The sequence below is a fragment of the Phymastichus coffea genome, unplaced genomic scaffold (genome assembly GCF_024137745.1).
Source record: "Phymastichus coffea isolate CEN01 unplaced genomic scaffold, Cenicafe_Pcof_1.1 PCOF00205, whole genome shotgun sequence".
In the NCBI taxonomy this organism is placed as follows: Eukaryota; Metazoa; Arthropoda; class Insecta; order Hymenoptera; family Eulophidae; genus Phymastichus; species Phymastichus coffea.
Genome location: NW_026707016.1, coordinates 65,648 through 90,642, shown reverse-complemented (window position 1 = coordinate 90,642; position 24,995 = coordinate 65,648). Strand labels below are relative to the sequence as shown.

At 42.2% G+C, this 24,995-nt stretch overlaps 1 protein-coding gene across 3 annotated transcripts in view; it reads right to left on the bottom strand.

The window, feature by feature from the left end:
* Positions 1 to 24,995, bottom strand: part of LOC131673920 (transcription factor collier) — a 59,122-nt gene that overhangs the window by 20,623 nt on the left and 13,504 nt on the right. For all 3 annotated transcript variants that reach the window (XM_058952313.1, XM_058952312.1, XM_058952311.1), the window contains exons 5-6: positions 19,303 to 19,376; positions 18,789 to 18,857 (exon numbers count right to left, since the gene is read on the bottom strand). In XM_058952313.1, the coding sequence (XP_058808296.1) occupies positions 18,789 to 18,857; positions 19,303 to 19,376 (143 nt within the window). The remainder of the gene's footprint in view (positions 1 to 18,788; positions 18,858 to 19,302; positions 19,377 to 24,995) is intronic.

The following is a 24,995-nucleotide window of genomic DNA, read 5'->3' as shown; positions in this document are numbered from 1 at the left end:
TTTAATTCTACAGAGCTGCAAGAATAAAAAGAGCAGAGAAATAATTTGCGGCAGTCAGCTGGGATCTAACTTTTGTTAATACGTCTCAACTGAAACAATGTATCTGCGCAATGTTTAGGCGAATTTATCCAAGTGGCACTTACAATCATCGTGATTATAAGTATTGCGAGCTACCGTTGACTAAGTATCGGATTGAATGACGAGTAAGACAGTTACCTAGCGGCACGAAAATATATTAAAAAGAGCAGTAAACGACGCAGCTCATTCTTACTTGCATCCTCTACGCTAGTTATCTTTTCAAAGTTTCCTCTTTATAAACAATTTATATGATTCTCATTTTGAGTTCAACAAATAATCAATATATAGTTTAGAAAATCATCTTATCTTCCAAAGTATTGCATGAGCGACGTTCTATTTCGCAATTACTTGATGCAAGAAATTTTTGATACTGAAAATTTGTGATACTGAGAGTTTTATAAATACCATATCTAATTATTTATGGTACGAGATTAGCGTTCAATTAAGCTTCCTGCGTTATCGCGCAATAGTCTAGCAACGAGACACTTGTTTCGCCATGAAAACAGGTATATAAGTGCATTCGCCCGAAAGGGTATAACTAATTCAATGCGCGTTTTTTGTCGCGCGTCTCGTCTATAAGGCGATAGTCGTTCTCAATCCGACCAAAAACGCGAAAACAAGTGTGTGCGTCAGACGGCAAAAGCAACCGATAGCATATAGAGCAACGAAACGGAATATAGGTGATAAGAGGTCTGGAAAATATTTAGACACTTTTTGGAAGGGGAGAGGGGGAGGGGGAGGGGGAGGGCACGTGGCCGGATACATAAAACACTTAACAGGCGCGAGCGCGCGCGTCTGGTGTGGTGGCTTCTGAGCTCTATGCGAGTCGCTGACAAATGTCTTACTCAGCGGGTCGTCGCAAGGCGCCTCTCTCGCGCTTCCTTCCTGCGTGTGAACGTTCCCGCTTCTTTACGGGGAATCGACACGGATTTTTCATCCAAGTCTCGGGTTGCTCGAGGCTGGTGATTAAAGCCGGCGCCCCGACAACGCAACACGGAAGTGAGAAGTGCGTATCGGTATCGAAGTGTGAGAGGCTGTCACAAATGTGGAATGACATGCGACTCTATGCATATATTAAGCAACTTGGAAAGTGTTACTTGGAATTTTAGGGGATCTGTTTCTGCTTACTTGTCGCGAGGACTTTTCGAATAATCGATTACAGCGGATTTTCTCATCGCCGTTAGATCGATTAATTTTTTAGTCGAGTTTAATTTCCGAGTCGAAAAATAATTTTGAAAATTATACCTTAAATGTAAGATGACTTATCTTGAAAATTTCATAAACTATTTAGAGCTTCAACAATTGAAACATTCAAAATCTGTCCATGGGCCTACAATAAAAGAACTTTTTAATAAAAATGTTGTGTCAAAAATCATGAAATTTGATAAGGAAAATTATCGAAAATATCTACTTAATGAATACACGAGCGTATTTTTGTGACACAGCAACCAGCAAGAGAAAATCAAGTAAACATTACGCAGAATTAGTTAGACAAAGTTCAAAGAGCAAGGTACGATGTGTCTCGAGTGGCCCTACTCGGAGCGCAACACGTAAAAAGTTCAAGTCGGACTGTCGCACGTGCGGTCAAAAAGTCATAAACAAATTACCATGGCATTCAGCGCTCAACCTAGTCTGCCTCGAGAAAGAAAGAGGGAAAAAGTCAAGCGTTCCGATTCCCTTATGGACTTGGCGTCGGCTCTCGCGTCACATATATTTTCCTTGAGCCCGCGCGCAAGTATTTTCTGCAATCGCGGCTTGCGATCGTTAATCCGTGATGGATGGATGGACGCGAGCGAGCGAGCGAGCGAGCAACCTGCTGCGCGCGACGTTGCTGTGCGCGGACGACGACACGCGTGTAAACGAGATCATTAGCCCGCGGCGGAGTTTCGCGCCTCGTTACAGTCATTCACTTTTGTTCCGACGACGATCGATGGGATTTCCTTTGCCGCGTCTCATAATCTAACAGATCAAATAGCCATTCGTTTAATTGGATATCTCATTAAGCTAAAAACAAAGCGGACAAACTGCAAACGCGTATATACAGATGGCTCTTATGTACCTACATGTGCAGCTGAGAGTGTTGACCGCCGACGGAGATGCTTCCCTTTTTTTCTATTTACTTTTTTTCCTACGACCACACACACGCACTTATCATTTGTCTGCAAGTATCTATGTAGTCTTATTACTGGTTTTTCCGTGCGAACGACGCGAACTCGATAAATCCTTTCTGCGAATGATGATTGTTATGCAGATGCGACTTATATACGTAGGGGAGTAAAAGAGACACGTCGAAGTAATTGATAGTCGAGCTCGATGAGCCGTACGAAAATAATAAGCCTGGTATTAGGCCTTGTGTTCGGGGGTGTTAGACTGTCGATAAGCTAGTAACAGAGAAGGGGGAAAATATAGTTTTTGTCTTTTTCCTCTTTTTAAGTCAACTTCGTGTTCCACTAAAATTATAATACTAGACGGCAGAATAAATTTGCAATTTTATTCGTAAACTGAATTAACGAATTAGTAGTACTACTACATTTCAAATTGTGCACTACATGAAAGTGTTACGATACCATCAGTATTATAATATTTGAACTAAAATGCCATGGCCACTCAAATTTATCGATCAGTCAATAATTTTAAAAATATTCATGAAACTAATATACGTATGTTGAAACTAATTTGGAATAAATTTTAGTAATTTTTGATAGTCAATTGTAAAAATTTGTTGTTATAATAAAGTAATAACTTGTGATTTTCAAGCTGGTCAAAAGGAAAGTTTTACATGAATTCCAACTAATGCTAGACTTGCAAATCAATATCTCAAAGTAAGCTTTGTCATTATTCAATTACTGCGTAATTTAATTCTATAATCGCGAGTCCCCTTAAAAATCATAAGGAAAGAATTTACAGATTACGAAGAAGCCAGCAAGAGTCAAAGCTAAGGAACAAGGAAGGCGGGCTAAGGAAAGCGCGAAAAGGCATAAAACCGAGACGGAGACGCATTAAAAACAAGTATACACAGAGAGCAGAGTAGGATAGAGCAAGTAGTAGTATAGATAAAGACGAAGCTTGTGCGAGGGACAAAGGGGTGGCAATGTATGCACCCTCGCTATACACACATATACGAATACATGTATATACGCGTAGGTTCTCGCGCCCGTTCTCAGATATCTACCGTCTCTCCCTCTTAGGGGTGTGTCGGACGTCTATATTCTCGCGCCCCGAGACTATCCGCGTCTCACTCCTATTCTGTTGCTGTGCTGCTGTGCTTTTCTGTGTGCGTGAGCATGGAATTATCACTCCTAGACGCCTGTTTTGTTTTTGCCGGGCATTCGGATTTGCCACGCTAGATTTTCCACCCTATAATTAATGTCTTATACACATTAATCGCTTGACGAAGAATTTACTCGTTTTAGTCATGTTTTCGTAATTTTGTTTCAAACGATGCGCCATTTCGATAAATCACAATGAAATCTCGAATGCAAAAGAACAAGCGCAGTGAAACGCTCAACATCGACGACGAACTCGGCCAATCGGCAGAAAATAGGAAACCCTAACGAGTAGAGCTACGCAAACCCCAGCAGCAGCGAAAAATCGCGAAGCCCAACCTAATCGAATCTTTGCCTGAGCGGCCGTGTACGCGATGCTAAACCTACTTCCCTGGTACTTTCTAGCCCCTTGACAAGAGGGAACGATTAGATTAGGCCGGATTAGCCAATCAAAAAACTACAGTACGCTGACGTTCGATAGACTATTAGATTTCAGTGAGTGCGCAATCGAATGATCGCGACGAATTTCTTGGCAGAGGGTTAACGAAGTATTCCAAAAAAAAGTCTTTTTCCACGAACAGAAAATCCACGATGATTTTAATATCATTTGATTATTCTCAAATTAAAACACAGAGAAGTCAATGAACTTTTAATTATTACCCAAACACTAGTGATGACCGAAACACGTAATGACCGCTCGACAAGTCATCCGCTCACTGTATGTTGTGCTCTCTCTTTTCTTTTTTCTTATTTAGCGTTCGCTTGGTTATCGCTGGCGATCTGATCGGCGTAAAAGCAGCTGCGCATCCATTCTAATTCTTTAGAAAATTGTGTACGAGCGCGCTTTGGACTGTCACGCGATGTACTATCGCGGGTGTGGCGCATGTCGTGAGGTAATTATATTCTATAAGCATACACTCGAGTTTGGAAGTCTCGGGAATTAATTTTTGAAAACATTTATGCTGCATTTATGATTTTGGCAAATATATTACGTTTTTTTTAATATTCAGTTATTTACTGTTTCACGTTGTTACATAGATATTTTTCAAAAGATAGCATTAACATTATCTTCATTTATTTACGATTCATCAAACTAAACAACGATGAAGGTTCAAAATCAAATGGTGCGCGTACAAAAAAAGTGCAATTATTTCATTTTTAATCAACATATATGTTGAACTTATTAACGCGAGTGTATATATAGACACGTATCGCGTTTAATTACTCGACGAGAAAGTGGCTCGCGTGCGTGGGTCGCTAGTAATGCGTATACGAAATAAGGGTGAATATATTGTATTCGTAGAGTAACCACAGAATCGTTCGGGTGTTTTCGAGCGAAAAACAACAAGAAAACGGCTGGCTCGTGCGAACGCATGCTAATAGGTATTCTCAACCCTTTAAACGGCCACTTGACATTACGATAGGGTTAGACGAGCGTTTCACACGTGCCGATTGCCTTTTGATCATCTATAAGCCGACAGGTGTATTTGATGTTTATTTTATTAGTTTGCAAGTACTTTTTATTCAATTTTAAAATTATATAGTTGAATATAATATGTTCTTTCAGATTTTATTCATCATAAAAACATAAAAGAGATTTATTTTCAATAAAAATAATAGGTAGTATGCAGCTGATTACACTACTGCAATGGAAATACAACGTTTCAACTAAGACTAACTTAAGCTTTCAATCTATAAAAAAATAAGTAAAACGTTGATGATTCTCTTGAATTTCGTGCAGCGACATCTAGCTCTGTTTACTGAATCTACTTAATCAACTATTGAATAGTGCGTTTCAATGCCGTCAATTACTCAACCATTTACATTGAACATTGTTTTACAGGTACATTTTATCGAGGAAATATAAAACGATAAAGGTGCAAGAGCATGAAATCGGGAAACAAAATATTTGCGTTTCATAAATTCCATGCTCGCTCTAGATAGCTTTTGCACACTCTTCAAAATTTATGGGATATCGCGTGACATTTGATGCGCACTTTAGGAAACCGATAAATTTTTCCACTCCTTACCTACACGCCCGCGCGCGCGCACACACACACACACACACACACATATATATCGAGTCACTCTAAAAAATAGACGATTATTAATACTATTATTATTTTATTTTATTTTTTATGTTTTTTTGAGCGAAAAGGTGTAAAGGGCTCAGAAAGTAAATTCGAGCCATCTGGCCAAAAAAAGGGAACTCAATCTAGACGGCTGACGGGAGACAAAAAGATAGTCTGAACCATGTACATGTAAGCGAGGACAATAGCCAAGCGATTTTCTCCCCTGTATGTATGTGTGTGCGGCTGCTGCTCGATATTCCAATAGGCGTGAGATGTACCCTCATTATTATTAAATGCGTTTTGCTGCTGGTGTGTTTACGCGTTCGCCGGATTTGTATGTTTGAAAGGATTTGCGAATGTTTATACTAGGATAGTATTGCTTTTACTATATTATATATATATCTACTATTGATTACATCTATGACGATTGTTTCATTTTTTTAATTTATTTAATTCAATCTGATTTTAAATATCAGCCGATCTGAAATAGATATAAGGAATATTTTATTGGATTTTTATGTAAACTATATCGATAACTGTATACGACTTATTTCATATAATAATTAAAGTCACATACTAGTAAAACTACTTTATTTCAGATTGACTACACACTTATCTTCAGATTCCGCATAGAAAATTTTATTGTTAAATTTATTTGAAAGTAGGTGTGGTTATGAATAATTTTTTATGTACCAGCTATTATAGTTGTACAGAGTTCGAAAGATCCCAGTACCCATCTAGTTGCTGATTTAGCTATAAATTTATGTTTCATTTTATCTATTTTCATGATTATTTGGTTTCAAAAATAATAAATTTATTGATTTGAGATTTCTTTACTTGATCATCGAATAATGACAGTAGAATGTGTAACAATATAGAAAAGCTAATCGTATGAATAAAGTAAAACTGCTGATGCTCCTTTCGCCTACAAGAGCAATCAGCCAGCCACGCAGTGACTTCGTTAGTGTTCTTTCCCCGAATGGCAACGAGAACAATTAAGCGAATTTGCATTATATCTCTATCGAATTACCAGATTCGTATTATCGATAAAATTGGCAATTTGGGGTAGGCGTGCTCTACTCGAGATACAGAGAAAGAGAGAGAGAGAGAGAGAGAGAGAGAGAAGAAACTCGAGGGGACGCGCGCGCTCATACTTGAGTAGGGCTATAACAGCGTTGCTCGTCAAAAATAATTTATCGCCGAGGCTGTTATTTTTCCTACCATCGTTATAAATGATTTTCTCTTGCTTATTTTTCAAAAAAGTAACTGGACATTGCCTACTTTTCTCACGCGGTACGACTTTTCGGAACGTGAGTCTGCGTGCGCGTGCTTATGTGTGCTACGTAAGTTACTCGAAAAATGCGCAGTCGGTAACCTGACGCCCCCTCGGCACCGCCCCCCGACTACTGCATGTAGCGCTCACTTTTACGGCCGCCAGATGATCGCATCTACAGCAGCAGCGGCGCATGCGGCAGCTCGCACTCGAAAATCGGCGCGAATTAGTCACGCGGCAAAGCTCAGATAAACTCGTGTGGCTTCATTGTTCTTGCGATTTCTATCTTGATTAATGCTGCTGCTAATTAGTTACGCTTGGCGATCATTATTGAAGGGCTGGTCCTTCCTCTTACGAGTGCGGAGATTGCGTCTGATGCTCAATAAAAAGTTAATTGTTTTTACCATTTGAGAATTTAGCATTTCCGCGGCCACGAGTTTTTCTACACGTCGTCGCGTACGGGCAGATGATATTTACATTCGATAACTTTTCCTGCACGCGTAGAGTTGTAGTTCTCGTATACTCGCATCTTGTATTGTCATTTTCAGAAAAATGCTAGTCGTCTACGGCAATTTATTCCAAAATGTTTTACTCAATATTACTCTTACTTAGCGCAAAACTTCAGAAGAGATATATTCTCATTAGTAACTCAATCGATATTTCTGTTTTCTCAAGTCCATAAATAAATAGTGTTATTGATATGTCAAGTCTCTCGTATATATAATAATAATTCAAAGCGATAGCACAAGGGCATACTAGAACGCCAATCAAGATATTCAATTACCATATCCAAGTTGAAAAACGAATAGCCTCTCTCTCTCTCTTTTCCCCTCGTTGTTCGTACCAGAAAAATCCATCCCTCTCGCTAATAAGACGTCTCGTACGTTACCGCTAATGTATTCTCTCGCTCTCTCTCTCTCTCTCTCTCATTCTCTCTCACTGGCAGTAGCAGTCCACGTGGCTAGGCACAGATGGTCGCCCCGGGGCACTTACGTATATACGTACGCCTGGCTAACCGTATTTATTCACGGGCCCCGAGGCCAAGGCGCACGAGAATGCGAGCACTTTTTTTCGCCAACGGGGGGATATATCGTCAGCTAGTACTGCTTGTGCTGCGCTACCGGTGTGTTTTTAGGATTTTTTTCTTTTCATACCGTAAATGTTGTTTGATTTATGCTCTTTTCGAATGTCCAGGATACGCGGGATTTTTTTCCTTTCGGAAAGTGCGTGCGAGAGCTTCCTTTTTTTTCGGCTTCGAACTCTATGGTCGCGTAAGCGAACGTAGTGCACGCGTGCGGGATTACGGATAATGGACGATGCTTTAATTTTCGACAGACTGAAAAATACTCTCTTGGCGATTAGAAAACTGCGCGATTAAATTTCAATGAGCAAACGCTCTGAATATCGTCGATGGGATGCCGTGCATTCTTTCACCATATAAGCATAATCTTATCAATCCAAATACTTTTTTAGATGGTCAATCCGTAAAAAGTTACTAAAGACGTACCGCGCGCGTGAAATGAAGTGCGTGGGGCGGAGGCAAAAAAAAAGAAACCAGAGTCGAAGCGAAAAATGAGGTTGCTCTGTTTAGTATCTCATTCCATGTGCCAGAATGCCAGACATCTCGCCCGAGTCGGATAGACAGTCAAAGAGCGTAGAGCAGTCGAAGCTCGCGAAGGCGCGCTTTTCGTGTGGTGCTCAAGAGAGCGTTGAATTAATCGTATCTTAATTACAGAGCAGCATCGCGCGAGGTAGGTAATAAGATTCGGCTTTAATGGCATTACACGCCTCATTGAGACTTTCCGAAGTCGCCCTCAAACTTCGCTTCCTTCCCGCACTGGTTTACTGGAGAGCTTTTCACGGGCGCTCGGATGTCAAAAAATCGCCAACTTTTTATGCTAATTTAATTAGCTGCTCTAGCGAACTACACGCGAACGGCAATCTTGGCTTTTCCCATCGTCGCTCGATACGAAAAAAAACGTTAAACAAGCGGCACAGGACAAGCGTTTAATAGCTTAATTTATAATTCTCGCGCATTGAAGCAAGAAACCTATAGGTATATGTACGCGGCGGATCTCGCGATAGATACATATACACACGCACACGAGCGTATGAAGAAAGGAAAAAAAACGAAAACGAAGAGAGCGTTCCGCGGAGGGCTTTATATGGACGCGCGTCGATGGGTGGTCCGGTTAGACTGACGTCCCGTCGATCGCTCTGCAACGAGAGACCGACTTTTCCTTCGGCTATGAGATCTTTTGCCGCTTTTTAGCTTATACGAAGACTCCGCGAATGATTGTACGCATTCGTATGCAGATTAGATTACGAGAGGGAGAGAGCGGGAATAGCTAAACGATGCTGCGATTCGGAAAGCTTTGTTGGAGCTTGGTTTTGTTTTGCCGATACACTTCCGGATTTCTTAATTAGTCTGTCCTGTTACATCCACGTTTTATGCTTACATAGATCGAACACGGTAATTATGTTGCTTTGCAGGGGTCATTATATGCCTCGGGTGAAGATTTTTTTTCGAATAGAACAGTTGTGCAATTGAAATTGTCATTGACTATTATCTACCTGCTATGCCTACAAAGCACACATTGCGCAGTGGCCACACGTATCAGACGTACCTGTTTATGCGCAGCGCGTGACTAATCTCGCACTAGATTCTCACCTGTTTTAGGCATCGAAAAAAAACGTTCCACATTCGCCATTTACAAACTTAGAAATCGATCACACGCACTTAACCTTTAATTCAATTAACCACGCGAGAGTGAGAGAGAGAGAGAGAGAGAGAGAGAGAGAGAGAGAGAGAGTCACGTAGTTTTTTTTTTCTGTCGCGCTCGTATGGAACGCCACACTTAAGAATCGTTAAAAAGCGTAATCCAATCGTCGTAGCCTTTAGCCTGGAACAAAACACGTATAAAGGAGCCGCGCGAGAGAAAAAGAAAGACCAGCAGAAGCAGCAACACGAAACAGACCTCGGCCCTTAATCGCGCGATCGATCCACGCGCGCGCGGAAATCAAGTCCGCAAGAACGGAGAAGAAGAAGAGTGACGCGCACTGAATCACTCATCGTCCTCCTCTCGCTCACTCGCGCGCTTTACCCGTCTTTCCGCCCAAGAGTGTTCTCCAGAGGCGTCCTATTAACTCCCCACGTACCTACGTATCCTATCCACCGCCAAGGTTACTCGCCTTCTTGCTCTCACTACGCCTCTGGACAAAGATAAACAATACTTTTCGGATGTGGGTTAGCTTGTGACTCCGGACGATTCGCACCAACTCGTTATGACAGAATAGATGAATCGTTCGATGGCAAAAAATGAGCATATTAATGATGATTGTCGAATGCCACCCAGCGGGAAATCGAATCGAAAAATAAGCTTGGAAAAAGCGTCAATTCTGCATAGCATCCAATAGTGGAATGAAGAGAAGAGAACCTGTACGATATTATATCTGCCTCCAATCTTATTTGATTCGCGATTTGTAGAGTGAATCAACAGCAAAAAAAGAGAGAGTGCAGGGGTTGGGTAGACTCGATGATAAAGTATGATGCTCGATGATCATCGAGTTCCATTTACCGATCTCTGTCTCTCACTCGCCGTGTACTACGTTTCTTGCCGTTATTGGATGCTTTCGTATTTTAATTAGAGGTGAACATTGTTTTTCAGGTATGAAAATGAATTTTTTATAAACGACGTATTTTAAAAATCCATTATTCAGATCACAACGAAAAAATATATTCGTGCACTGGAAAAAGGAAACAATTCGGGGACAAAAAAAAGAGAAAGAGAAAGATTTCAAATTGTTTTTACAAAGCACCGACTTTCGAAGCGTACACCCGCATCTCTCTCTCTCTCTCTCTCTCTCTCTCTCTCTCTCTCGCTCTCTTTCTCTCTATACCTGCCGTCGTCCCTCTTTTTTTCACTCGGCCCTCGCCATTCTTCTTTCTCTCGCTTTCCCCCCCCCCCCCCCCCTCCCCGCCCCTCCGCGAAATCCGGCAATTCTTTCGGGCGTCTTCTTGGGAGAGATGATATTTGCTCGGATCAATCCATATGGTTGCCATAGCAACCCGAACCCGCGCGGCTCTCTCTACCAGCGTGTCCACCTCTCGCAAACTGTGACTTATTCGCCTGCCGTACGTTGTGCCTTGCTAGAGGGATTTTTAGTGAAAAATTTTTCACTTCCACGGAATCGCGAACTAACGAAAGGCGATCACGATCGACGACGTGTCGACGCCAACAAGACGAGTAACTTATATAGGCGCTTACCGTGCATATATCTCGTTAACCATTTCTATACGTGTATTTCGTCAGCGTTGGATTTGTGTGTACAGTTAGCAGTCCTGGGAGTAGTTTTTACAGTGGTTACTTACGATTTACGGTTGATTGGGTTACAGTAAAGCACCAACCATTAAAACTCGATTTATGATTAAAATCCGTTTTATGAGTTATAACTTTTGATGATGATATTTTGATAAGTAAATGTTATCCTTCGCAATCCATACTTGGTGAAATCCGATTTAAAAATTCCTATTCGAAATAACATTACCGTACGAACTCATCTCTTATATAACATGCTCGAACCTTTCTTCGGAATAATATCCTACGTCCTTCGGAACATCTTAATCCTCAAGGCCATTCTGAAGACTCTCGTCGCTTCGAAACTGCATAAGCATTTCGTCGTCCCTTGCATGCTTCTGTGACGAGAGAGAAAGGATCGATCGACCTCGTCGAGATTTATGCGATTGATCGTCGGCAAAAGAGAGGCACAGAGAGTAGAGTGACAGTACAAGGAAGCGCTCTTAGCGTATACGTACTTCCCCCTGAGGATAACGTTCCACTCCCCCGAGAGAGAGAGAGAGAGAGAGAGAGAGAGAGAGAGAGAGAGAGAGAGGATAAATTTGCATGTAGAGCCAGTGCGGCCAGCACTTTCTTTCCTTTTCCATTTATACATTTTTTTTGCCAAGACACCCTCTGACCCTTTCCTTACAAGAAGGAGGCGCGACGTGAAATTCCAATGTAATTATGTCTGACTGACAGCTTTCGCAAGGCAACTAGTGCAGGGCATACGAGAGATACACAGCGACAGCTCGGAATGTGGCAGACTAACGGGGATCGAGTTAGTTCACGATGCTTGTTTGCGTACATGGGGTGCTGATTGCTACGGCGAGAGAGAATGTACTCGATTGAAGTGTTGCCGTTAACGCGTGTACGTTTTCAACAAAAAGCCATTAAAAATTCACCGACGATATCAAGTTCCCACTGCATTAAAAAACAACACTGAAATACTATACCTCTTCACGTTAAAATTCGCTTTACAATCAGAGATTACTATTCGTCTAATCCTATATACTGACAGACACACGCAGCAATGAGGAGAAGATGACAAAAGCATCGGCCTTGTAAAACCCTGATGTGACACTCGCGCCCATGTCCTAATCGAATCTCGAGTACACGAGAGGAGAGACAGAACAACAAAAGAAAAAGCATGCGCACGCGCCTATAAATGCGTGTATAGTGAACAATGCTGCGAGTAATCGAGTTGGCCACGCGACTCTTGAAGTGGCCCCCGCGGGCACCGGTAACCACCTGTTTCGTTGATGCTTGGCTAAGGGCGCGATCGCACGAGTCTGCAACGCTCGTCCGAATTTCTTATTCTTTATTTTTTTCGGGGGTTTGTTTGTCATTGATGGTGCACGCGCTTGAGGGTCTAACTTGTTTCTATGTGTATTTTTCGTATAATACATTTCTGTACGTGTCCCTCTGTATACGTTCTTATTTATACAAGTATTGGATCGAGTGCAATTAATCGGATCTTGTCGTTTCTGTCGGTTTTGTTTTACAGAATGAAACGTTTTGGTAAATAATCACGATTCGATATTTGAAAGTATGTTTTTAGTATAATATTTTTAACTTTGAAGTGTACAATATATGATTGTGTATCGTTAAAAGCTTGAATGATTAACGAAAACGAAGCTTCAAAGCAAATTTATGTCATCAATCAGTTGAATCTATTTAATTATCAGACATAAATATTACTTTATGAATTCCATTCGACTATAACATAATGAAGAAAACAAAGAATTACTACTCAGACAAGTATGCAGATAACTATTACTTTATGACATTTGGCTGAAGTATGAGGATTCATAAATATAAAACTTTCACTCGAATGTACATTCTAGCTAAGCATCAAGTAAGCGCATAACCGATAAAATTATCTGCAACCGCACTTGGCATACCATTCGCACGATCTCTCTCTCTCTTTCTCTCTTTTTGCGTCAGCGATAACGAAGCGTTGGTATGGACATATGGCAGACGAAGCTATTTTCCAGTGTGCCGCGCGGGATGTCATTCATCCCTTTCCCCTCTTATGTGTTTTGCACCCTTTCCACAGGCGCTTCTTCTTCATCCTTTATCGCAATAAACAGACCATCCAGTACGCTCGTGTGCACTTCATGCTTCGGTTACCTTGGCATTCTGTACACTTTATACAATTAGACAGCTTCGGTAAGCGATAGAGATTTTTTTATTTAAGAAAAATGATTTGATGCAGGAATCACTTAAATAAAGTTAACGAAAGCGTTCGCATGCCACTCGAGAGACGTGGAGCATTTTCAGCCTATTACCAGGTGAAATCGTTTGGAAAGCTGATGTGGTTCAGCTCGGAAACCACGGAATATCCGAGAGAATTCCTATAGAAATTCTCAGTGGGAGGTTGTAGAAGAGCTATAGATACACCGGGAAAGAGATACATTTTCATTGAGTTGCATCTTAAAATCAAGTTGATGTACAAGGTTTTTTAAGAAACAAGAGAAAACTGGAAAAGTAACGACATCGTAATTGGTTTACATGATTTTTCAATCACTGTGATGAATTGATCGACTGAAAACCAAGTGAAAAAAAGAAGTAACAAACACAAGCTTCCAAGCCAAAAATCCGCAAAGCAGGCGGTAGTGTTCGCTGTTGTTTGCAGGGGTCGGTGGGCGAGTATAGAGCATTGGATGGCAGAGCAGATGCCAGGCGTCACGGCTCGTCGATGGCTGGAAGGGTGACTCGTCCCGGATTGAGACACGCTGGATGACTCCAAATGGCATTCGCCCGCGCGAAATCGATCTCGCTTTGCTTTATGTTTCGAGAGGACGTAGACGCGTCTTCGATTGTGTGTATGTGCATGTGTGTGTACCTATCCTCGACTCTACGACACGATTTATTGATACTCGCACAGAAGGCGAGAGAGAGAGAGAGAGAGAGAGGGAGAGAGAACGACTTGGTTTGATTGCGTGCTTCTTTTGGTGCGTATAATTATGTTTTGGTTTCTGAGCAGCTTTTATGAGCGTGCTTTTTCAATTCTAAATAAGGTGCTTTTTAGTTTTATAGCAGTACAGTAGACGGTTTGCTATTGTATTTTTTGTCAACGTTGAGCAATCAACGAGTGGTCTGAATTTTCTAAAAAACAACAAACCTGTCGTGGTCTGGTTTACTTTCCCTCAGGAATTAAGATTACAAAAGACAACAAACGATTCGATATACGCGCAACGGCACAAAAAAAGAGACCTCGAAGCTTCGTATTCCAAGGTGGCAAGACAACATTGGCACGCGCCAAAATGGAAAAGCACAAGAATAGAAAGAGAAAAAGAGAAAATCCGAGAGGAAGGGGGAGTAGATCGATGGCGATTTTTCACTCACTTAGCTTGGAGCGCATCAATATGCATTAAGCCGATCGCTTCCCACTCCAACAACTCTGTGCAAGAGAGAGAGAGAGAGAGAGAGAGAGAGAGAGAGAGAGAGAGAGAGAGAGAGAGGGAGAGAGAGAGAGAGAGAGAGGAAGAGAGAGAGAGAGAGAGGAGAGGCGTCGAGATAAGGCAACCCGGAGAGAGAAAGAGAAAGGGAATCCGGATATCCTTGGCGAAAAGTCACTGCTCTCTCGAGTTTTTCGGTGAGAGTTACAGCTCTGCTGCGCGGGCACTATCGGCTCTTCTTTTTTTTCCTCTACTTGTTTTTCCTCGATCGACAGCGAAAATTGAATTTCCTCGCGTCGATTGCGGAATGAAAATAATATTCTCTCTGAGCCGTTAGTGAAAGACTGTTTCTTGTCTTATATCGCAGCGGAAAACTCTTTGAAAACCGCACAGGCTTCTTTGGCGGATCCCTTGAGTTTCTTTCAGGGCTAAGGCAGCACGATTTTGCGGCAGTATGCTATGCCGGAAGGACACCCAGGAGCCTCCTTTGGGTGCAGCGAAATCTTAAGCTCGTTCCCTTACGGTTATTCGAGCTCGTACTCCTTCTCTTCGCGCCCCACCTGTCGAGAATTACCCTTTACTTCGCACGATACGACGCTTGAAATGTCCTTTTGCTATCCGCATTTTCCGAAGTAAATACGCGCAAGTACGGCGTTAGCTTAGAAGAAAGATAGCGAGAGCAAGCAGAGGGCTATCGAGGAGCTGCTTTTTGTCTGGATTATTTTGCGGTTATGCAAAGTTGGATTCTTATCGAAAAGAAAAGACAAGGTTACAACATGAGCGTCATGATAGCATGATATTACGCTCTTCGTGATCAAAAATCTTCTATGAATGCTACACATTTGGAATCCTCTGCCGATATTACATCTAAAATGGTGGTATTAACGGTTTTGAAAGATAGAAGATCTTCTCTAGAAAATGATTTTTAGTCAATCGCTAGATATACTCTTTAATCATTGGGTGGGCTATTACTCTGTTAACTTTTTTTTTAAATTCCATCTAACGGTACTAGATCAAAAACTTAAAAAATCATTTGAATGATAATAGACAACGATTCTTTAACTATGCGCAATCACAATTTAAACTTAGAATAATTAATGAGTTCATAAAAAAAGCAATAAAAAAAATAACAGAATAAAATTGATCACAATCATAATAGTAAACCGACAAACGGATCTTTTGTTAGAATTTGAAAAGCTCTTGATTTACATGCGAACAATAATCTTTAAATGTACAAAGTGAATGTTAGAAAATCAAGTTTTATTACGTGAGCATGCAGTATAACGGCAGCACCCTCGTATGTGCCTCTCTCTCTCTCTCCATCATCAGTCTGACGCGCCTATTAGGGAAATCAAAACACACTCACGCATTCGAGACTGTAGCATATGGGATGAAGCCTGTACACACACACACACACACACACACACACACACACACACACACACACACACACACACACACACACACACATTCATACGCAATTGAAACGAAAAATAAAACCCCCATGTGTGCACGCCTAATTATTTTCGGTTTTCCTATTTGACAATAATTGAGTAGAATTATTTTTCGCAAAATTAATCGGGAGAAAAATTAATCCCTCGCAAATGAGACGCAATTATGAGAGGGAAGAAACAAGAGTGCCCGCAAAATTACATCGATCACATATAACGGCACTGACTCTCACATAAATCAATTTCCAAGCTCGCCCGCTTGCTCGCCAAGTCGCAAGAAAGGAAAAAAAACAAACAAACAGAAGCTCGATTTATAGAGTACACTCTCGGGCCAATTAGAAGCCAGCGGCAATATAGCATGAATTCCAAAAAACAATAAGCTTTTAGGAATCGGAATGCCGTATTGGATATTTGAGCTGTGCGCGCGGACGACGGCTAATGGAAAACTTATGCCGATATGAGCCCAAGCCGATGCACGCGCATACGCAGCAGACCGTCAAATGTATTATACATTTTGATCGAACGTGTCCCCCTTCTTACGTTTTTTCGTATAGGTGCGAGAAAAAGACGCGGGCACTTAAAAATATCCACGCGCTGATTCGCATGTACGGCGATTCGTTCTTTCTTTCGCCTCGCCGATGCGTATACATTCCGATCGTAATTATACCTGTCGTCTGGTAAATCGTTCATCCACGAAGCGTATCGACTCACAAATGGTATATCGATAATCTTGAGGAAACGCTTGATTTCCGAGCGCTGGCAGGGGGCTCCATCGAAAGCGCGCACAATGTCCAACGCGCATACACCCGACACCCCCGAACGGTTCATAGTCGACAGATTTGCATGCATCACTGCCACAAGCGCGACTGATTGTCAATTGTGACGTCGGTCAAGCCTGCCCTCGCCGCCAATGCCGTCCGTCCAGCAATCAATTAAGCCATAACGATTGATTGTTGCATCGTTGCGTTGAATTTTTTATTTCTCCGGAAAAGAAAGAAACTATTGTTTTTTTATTCTCCGTGCGCAAAACTCGAGGACAAAAAGTTTGGGAAGTCGACGCCGAGGTCTGCTTCGCAAACCTGCCGAAGAAGGCCTCGAGCAAGCTGGCGAATGACAATCGGGTTGTCCTGCCGAAAAAAGGGAAGGGCGATTCAAGGATTTCCGTAATAATCATATAAACCTGTACGGGCGCCAGTATCTCACAGCTTCTCTCACGGGGATTGAGTACCGCGAGAGAGCTGGTTGGCTTGACCGTTGCCGCGACAATGTCGCTTTAATTATGCATGTTAATTGCTCGGTCGCCCCGAGAGTTTCGTAGCCGCTGCCCGACTACTACGCCGACTCTGCACTTGCTCCGCGCTCGCCGTTTTAACGCGCCGGCGTTTGCTTTCCTTTGCGGCTGCTGCGCGCGCGAGGCTCCTCTCCGTGCTTCAACGACCAAGGTAAAAAAAGAAAGCAGGGTTGAAGTTTAATTGCCGGTAGAAGATTTTTGCAAGAGAGATTTTTCCTCGAGTTGGTCGACGCAATTAGTGCTGTTGCGGAAGGAAAATTATGAAACATAAAACGAAAATAATATTTTAACAGTTTTCAAGTACATAATATCAAGATTAAAAATAAATTACTTTTGTATCCTTTGGCACGACCCTCCTTATCCGCGTAACGAAGGAATTGGACATATCTTCAACCGATACACAAATAAAATCTCTCTGTTTACTCGATGTGGACGCACGTATAGAATCCACGAGCATGACATCCAACAAAAGTCAACTCCCGCATATAACACGACAAACTAGGCCGGTCGCGCGGGCGCGTAAGACCAAACTATCATTTCGCCATTGTTCCGTGTGGGTCTACACGGCTGAGCGAACACGTCACAACCAACTACGAGCACCTCAATCAAAGAGGCATTGATACTCCCCTTGAACCCCCTCTCTCTCTTTTCTTCTCTCTTTTGCTACCGTGCGCGCGCGACCAGAAATTTATTAGCTCCGCGTGGCAAAGGGCAAGCTCAACGATAGTTAGCGTTACAGTGTTTTATGTGCACTTTTTTAAGTGTTCGAGCAAAGACCGTAGTGTAAATGTTAGGGAATACGATCGTCTAACTTCTGTGTCAATTATGGGGAAATATTTTTTTTTAGGGGACACTGCAGACCCGCCATTGCACGCCGGATTCAAACCCACGAATAATTATCTTGAACTGCGATCGTAGTAGTCATCTCGATTTCCCACAGAAAAAAAAAAAATAAAAATAATTAACTATCATCCTACACCGAAACTGCACCATAACGATCAAAGGAAACGCGCAGTAAAATATCAATTGCGCAAAGTATACGCGCGACCGCAGAGCCACGCGCCGAACGGATCAGGGGCGTTACCGCAGGACGCGTGCGCGAAACATTGACGAGCGGAGGAGAAAAAATGAGTTTTTCACGAAACGAGACTAATTGGAAAGTTCTCTTTCTCTCTCCCCGATAAAAATTAATCGCGGACAAGCTGACTGAGTGAGAGCCACTGCGACACATTACTATCCGCGCGCGGTTATCTCCGCATATATATATACAATGGAGAGAGCAGCGAGTCTCATGGGAATAGTGGGCTTCGCGCCTAGGTATCTGTGGGTGCAGAGGCCTATTCTGATATTGTCGCTAGCATAAGCACATGCGGCTAAGGCAGTATCTCCCAAGACAATGCCTCGTCCCACTGCGATGACGAAGTTGGATTGTACGGTCATTAGCGGTCTTTTTCAGAGATTTTAGGTCTGCTGATGACTTTGACGAGTGAACAATCGTTTGCGTCTCTCGTGTCAATTATCGCAGCTATTTTTACGTCTTGATTTTTACGAAAGACAAATAAACTCGAGAAAAATAAACAAGATGTGAAAAAAGTGAAAAAACGGGCAGCACTCACCGATCGATGATGACGGGGTCGCTAGGCGTTTCATTTCTGTTGCCACAGCTCTTCTTGTCGCAACACCGACTGAAACAAAAAACGCAGTCAATTATTGTCATCCTGCCTTCATATCGTACATATGTGTGCGTTGCTCACACTTTACAACCTCGATGATTCTCGCTTGCCCCCCTCCCCTTCTGGTTTGTACGTACGATGAAAAAAAATTTTTAGAGGGTATTCCGAAGAAAACTACAAAACAAAAAGAATTGTGTCCCCCGAGATTTGGCGCTCGTATGGCCCTCGTTTGTTTCGGAGTTTTTTTTTTCGGTGACGTGGATGAGAGGCATTTTATAGCGTTTTAAAGGGCTTCGAACTTTCGTATTACAGTGGAGGCGATGAATGGGGACTGGTTTAAAATTGGATACTAACTTAGTAATGAATGATATTTATTTTAGAATATAATAGTGCTACGATAATGAATAACCAGGTAAGAAACGGTAACAATAAGTCTGAATTAAGAGTGAATATTTACCTGCACATGACTTCATGGGTAAGGAGAACTCGGCACATTTCCGGATTCTTGTCTTGACCTTCGTACATAATTGCCTGCAATAAAAAAACGATAAAATTTCATCGATTAAATTTGTGGAGCACGCAGTATAAGTTAAAATAAATGGTCGAGTTAGAATACTACATAAAATATATTCTCAATCGTACCCCCATTGAAATGAATTTAAACTCATCTTGAAGCCCGTAGCACTGATTTCAAATCTACCGCAGAGAAAACAAAGAGACTCTGTCTTGTCTCTCTTGCGTGTGAAAAAAGAAGGACGAAGAGAGGGGTGTCTCCCGCAAGTTCGAAAAACCAAGAGGTAATTTAGTAGTACCAGCAGCGGCAGCCAGCCGAGGGAGCGCTAGAAGCGAGCTACGCTTATACATGCGTCTTAAGCCTCATGGGCGGTGAAGGCAAATCCCACTAAGCCGTTCTTTACGGCGCAGGGCCTTTGCTGATTGATTTTTATTTAATGACGAGCGGCCCTGCACGAGCAGAAGCATTTGTGGGGTTGGCTGCCGGAGTCGCATTAATGGATGAAATGGCATGGCATCGCAAATGTGGCTTCCTTTTCTCCTTTGATCTGCGACAAGCAACGCCTACTTGGAAACCATAAGGAGAAGCGACTTGTTGTGCGCGGTTTACACGTGGTTTGGCTTCTTCTGTTATTTCATATCTTGTCGATTACTTTAGTTTGTTGTTGAATGACGGCTCGTCAATTATGTGAGTATAAAATTGTCAAAAAACTGAACGTTTAGTAAAAATCTGACAATGAACCACATCTCAACGTCACATTGAACTATCTAACAAACATTATTTGAGATTAGTATTTCGTTTACAAGTTTTGCAAATCGCGCTCTCATTGAAAAAAACTACTGATTTCAAATTCTAATTAAAATCAAAAGTGACATTATATAAACTAAATTACATACTTTATTCGATAGAACTGTATATCATTAAAAAGCATGAAAATTATTATTACACTGTAAATATGTTGAAATAACTCTTCTAAGCCATTATGATAAATAAAGTCCATTCCGTCTTGCGATGGTCACATATCATACCCAGGCAAACAAAATATATTCGTCGATTCCGACGTATCCATTCACCACGATCACTTAGAAAAAGGCAAGATAGACGCTACTAGCCTAATGATAAAAAGTCATGCAAGGGTGTAATGCCAAAGTAATTATCATAAGTGTTTACGCGCACGAGTCTGTAATGGCCAATTACATTGTCGTGGAACGAGACTAGCTCAAGTCTCTTAATAAAATTAATCGTTCCTTGTTCATTGCTGGCCTACTTGCTGGTCAGCACTGCAATCCTTGACGAATCTCGTCACATTTCGCAATCAAGATATATCCAGTGTCACCTCGGCGCGACGCCAAGCAAAAACGTTAGCCCTGTTTGCTCGTCAATTACTTGGACGTTCACACTGAAAATTATCTCAAGCGCAAATTACGCCACGCGCGTTGTGCTCAGCGCATATAACTGCATACAGCTTTGTTTGAGCACGCACGTCATAAAAGCGTCTCTCTGCGCGCGCTGCGAATTTTCGTTTGCCGTTCAATTAGTTGCGAATCGATTTTTCTTAGCACTTGGTTACATCAGGCTCATCGGATAAAGGCTTAATTAAATGTACTTTCACGTAGAATTTCTACCATACGGCAAACTCGAGGAGTAGCAATCGCTTGCAAAGTTGCTTAATTAATAAGAGTACGACGTATACTGTTATTTCTATCCATTCAGGCGATCTAGCTCTACAAGTTAAGGAATACGATACTATTAGAATTATCGTAAATTTCACAAAAATATATTGACTACAAGTGGCACTTCATATTCCAAAGATTCGGTGAAATTTCAATAATGAGAGCCATTAACATTACCGAATGTAACAGTACTGTTCCCTATTGATTTCGCGTAATAGCCAAGCAGCATCAACTTTTCCCTAAGAATTGTTGTTAATTTTACGAATTTGGACGTTTCACTCATGAAATTGAAATTATTTGTATTTAGTTAGAACCAATTCCCAAACATAAACTCCAAGCATTTGTTTACAGTCACACACGCGCAAATTGCATTGAATTCTTGGCCATTCGTCGAATTCCCAGCAGACGACGTGGGCGCGCGGCCTCCGCGTGCGTCCTGAGGGATAGGGCAGTGGTTCAAGGTCGAGTCCCACGGATAATTATACGCGGAGGCGAGGGCGCCCGTATGTATCCGGCGGGAGTCATCGCCCTTATTTTTGCGCGTAACACATAGAGCAGACTGGCGGCCGCCCACCAGAGGATGATCCCCGATACGATCCCGTGAGGCCGCGTTGCGCCGCGCAACATATACTCATACTCATACTCAGTCGCACCTCGTGGGAGGCATATCCTGGCGCGAGAGCTTTCGACGCGCCCGCGCCACCGCAGTTATGCCAATTCCCGTGGGAATTACCTGCCCGAGGACTAATAGCGACTCGCTTATCCCGCGTGTGACCCTTTTGTTCTGCTTTTATCAATTAGCAGCTTGGCGACGATGATTCGCACTAGCCTGGTCTCAAGACCCCACGGGCGCCTTTCGCGCCTACGGACTCGTCTTTCAACTTTCGACTTTTCAATGAATCTACAGCGACCGTGCAGAAGAAAAGCAAACGTCGATCCTCATTAGGAAGTACAGAGCTGATAATCAAGTCGCTCGTAAAACCTAAACACCGTTAATTACCTCGGTATTTCAGTATTTCACCGCGAAACAGCTAAAGCCCGCTGATAGAAAAAAAAATCCTTCGACTAACGACGCCTTTTCATCGGTACACACAGACGCGCGTATATGCGAATCTTCGTGGAAGCTGTGCGCGTACGGAACGGTACAACGCCGCGACTCGGACAGTCTGATTGAATCCGGTTGTTCCTTTTTTTTCTAACTGGCGGACTGTTTTTCGTTCGTTATGCGCGCATGCGTGCAAGTTTCATAACTGGTTTCAATTATCGACGTACGTACTGCTGGCATCCACTAAATCATCGATGGTCGACGCAGTTTTCGCGTATTTATTGTTATATATTCCAGAACAGGCCGTAAAATACCAACTTACAAATGAAAGAGTTGGCGAGTGCGATATACATTGCCGTGTGTAGTATAAAAGGGAGAGAAAATCGAGTCGAAGGAAATGCAATAAAACGAATGCGGGAGCTGCAGCAGCAGCAGCAGCGAGGCTGGAATAAGAAGATAAATTCGAAGATAGTCATTCAAATCTAGCCGTAATGATTTCCATCCCGAATCGATTCTCGAAAGTCCCCTGGGAATCCGACTCTCCCTTACACACATGTCTCTTCCCCCCTCGCGCTTTTGCAAGTGAGTTTTCAGAGAGAACAAGACCCCACTAGCGCGCCTTTCTTTCTCTTATCTGTCGGCCCACCGGATTAACTTATCTCGGGCTTATTATTTCCTTAATCTACGGTTAAATACTCATATTTTAGCATTAAGGGTACCGACGAGGATGCGGGGGGCGGGGGGGGGGGGGCGAATAAAGGTTGTGCATATGCGCGCAGCACATACACACACTGCCACGATCGAGTGCTCCGATAATCGAGATCGATTGTCATCGATTTCCATAGCAGAGAGCGAGATGCCTGCGCTTCGAACGATTTCAGTTTGATTTACAGCAACCTACAGTTTATTTTGATTTTTATCGCCGCTGCTTTAAAAGGATTTTTACTTTCGAAACAGAAGTTCGGCTGCGTCGAAAGCTGTCGAACGATTGTCGTATTCGGAAAACTTGTAAATAAGTTTAATGATCAACAGTATTATCGTGTACGAATTATCGTAAAAATTGATAAAGCAATTTTTATCGCTCTTTGATGTAAACGCTCGCATCGCGGGAAAACCCAAGTTAGAAATTTCATCGTGGACGCGCTATATTATATTTTTTTTGTGATTATACCAAGTAATAACAAGTCGCGATAAATAAATCGATAAATCGATTGCTCAACGTGCAAATACATTAGAATATTTATTCTATAAAATTCTGCTGCTGTATTTTGAAGATGCCCTCAAAAGTATGTCCATTGCTACAAACCAGATTGAGTAATGAAATGAATTTCGGCAATTTCTATTCTTTTATATAATAGAAGAAGCTAGACGTTATCCACCAATCCATCAACTGTTGTAATTAAGTTCTCTAAATAGAATATTTGAAAGATACATGATAAAATGAATGGGTTTTATCAAGTAAAAATAATTAGACATAATTGCTAGAGCAATCTCGAGCCTCTGATCTACTTAGAGCCGAGCGAAAAAGAAAAAGGGAAAAACCGAAAAGGAAGAAGCAAAGCCTCGTAGATGAAAAAAAAAAGAAATTGTAGCGTCGCGTCGCAACTGCCTCGTAAACGCATCCCCAAGCTAATTAGCGTTTAGCATTTTTAATCTAAAGCCGCGCTAATTTTGCGTCGTGCGCGAGGAGCCGCGATCAGCGACGCTATACGGGCAGACGATAAGGGAGCGGGAGGACGTTTTTTAATTAATTTTTCTCGATTGGCGTCGTCGGCGTCGCATCCAGCCACCCCAATTTGCATTCCGCATACATAATGAAAGGCCGACGCGCAGCAGCAACTGCATCCTGCGAGTTACACGAAATTGAATACAAAACGCTATAAACACAATTACTCCGCGCGTACACCGATCGCCCGCACAGCTAATAGTAGTAGTAGTCGAGCGGGCGAAAAGAGAGCGAGGTTTATTCTTGCTTTTTTTCTTATTCGAGAGAAATATCGAAGAAAAGGCCAATTATAACGGATTTACAGCGGTGAATTTGCATGACGTTGTAAAGTTGGCGCTGCGATTCTCGTAAAATGCTTCTCTCTCTCTCGCTCTCTCTTTCTCTCTCTTTCTTTGTTCGCACGGGTAAGCACGACGGCGGGAACGATAGAGAAAGAGAAATTTTATCGCGGATGGGTTATGGGAGATTTGTTTTGTAATTGTTACACTCTACGTTTGTCCTTATATGACGATTGCTCTCTGCAGAAGTTGGAATTTATATAGTAGAATGAATAGTATTGAATTGGGCAATAACATAAAATAGTACCTTTCAAGCATAAACGTTATCCTGGACATTGTTTATTCTTTTTCAAAGAATTCCAACTAAAGCAAGTAAACGAACTTATTCCCGTTCTCTCACATAACACACTAATCGTCTAATGAGAGAGGCTAGATACTATCCACGTAGAGTCGCGACGACGAACTATATATATACTAGAGAAGAAGGTGAAAAAAAAATCTATAAGACTAGTAGCATTCGAGTCGATTAATATAAGGAATGGATCGCTGTGCGAATCTTGGCCGTCGTGCAAGCCCGTCGCGGCTTAATAATTTAATCAGCTAAAACTAACATCGACCCTTTTCTCGGCGAGCACGCGCGCGTCTCTTTCATTCTTTCTTCGAGCAGCGTCGAGGCACCGATACCCGGTGAGATGATTTAATCTCGCTAAAACGGCCTGTCTCTCTCCTTCTCCGGGCCCTTCTTTTTTCTTTCTTTTTTCCTTTGCCACTGACGACGACGACGACGACGACGACGACGACACGAGATGGAACCTTCGCCTAGTATATACACTAAATCATTTGATCTGAGTGATTAATATAATTGGAATGACCGTGAATGATTTTCAATTGCCGAAAGATTGCACGTTCCTTCA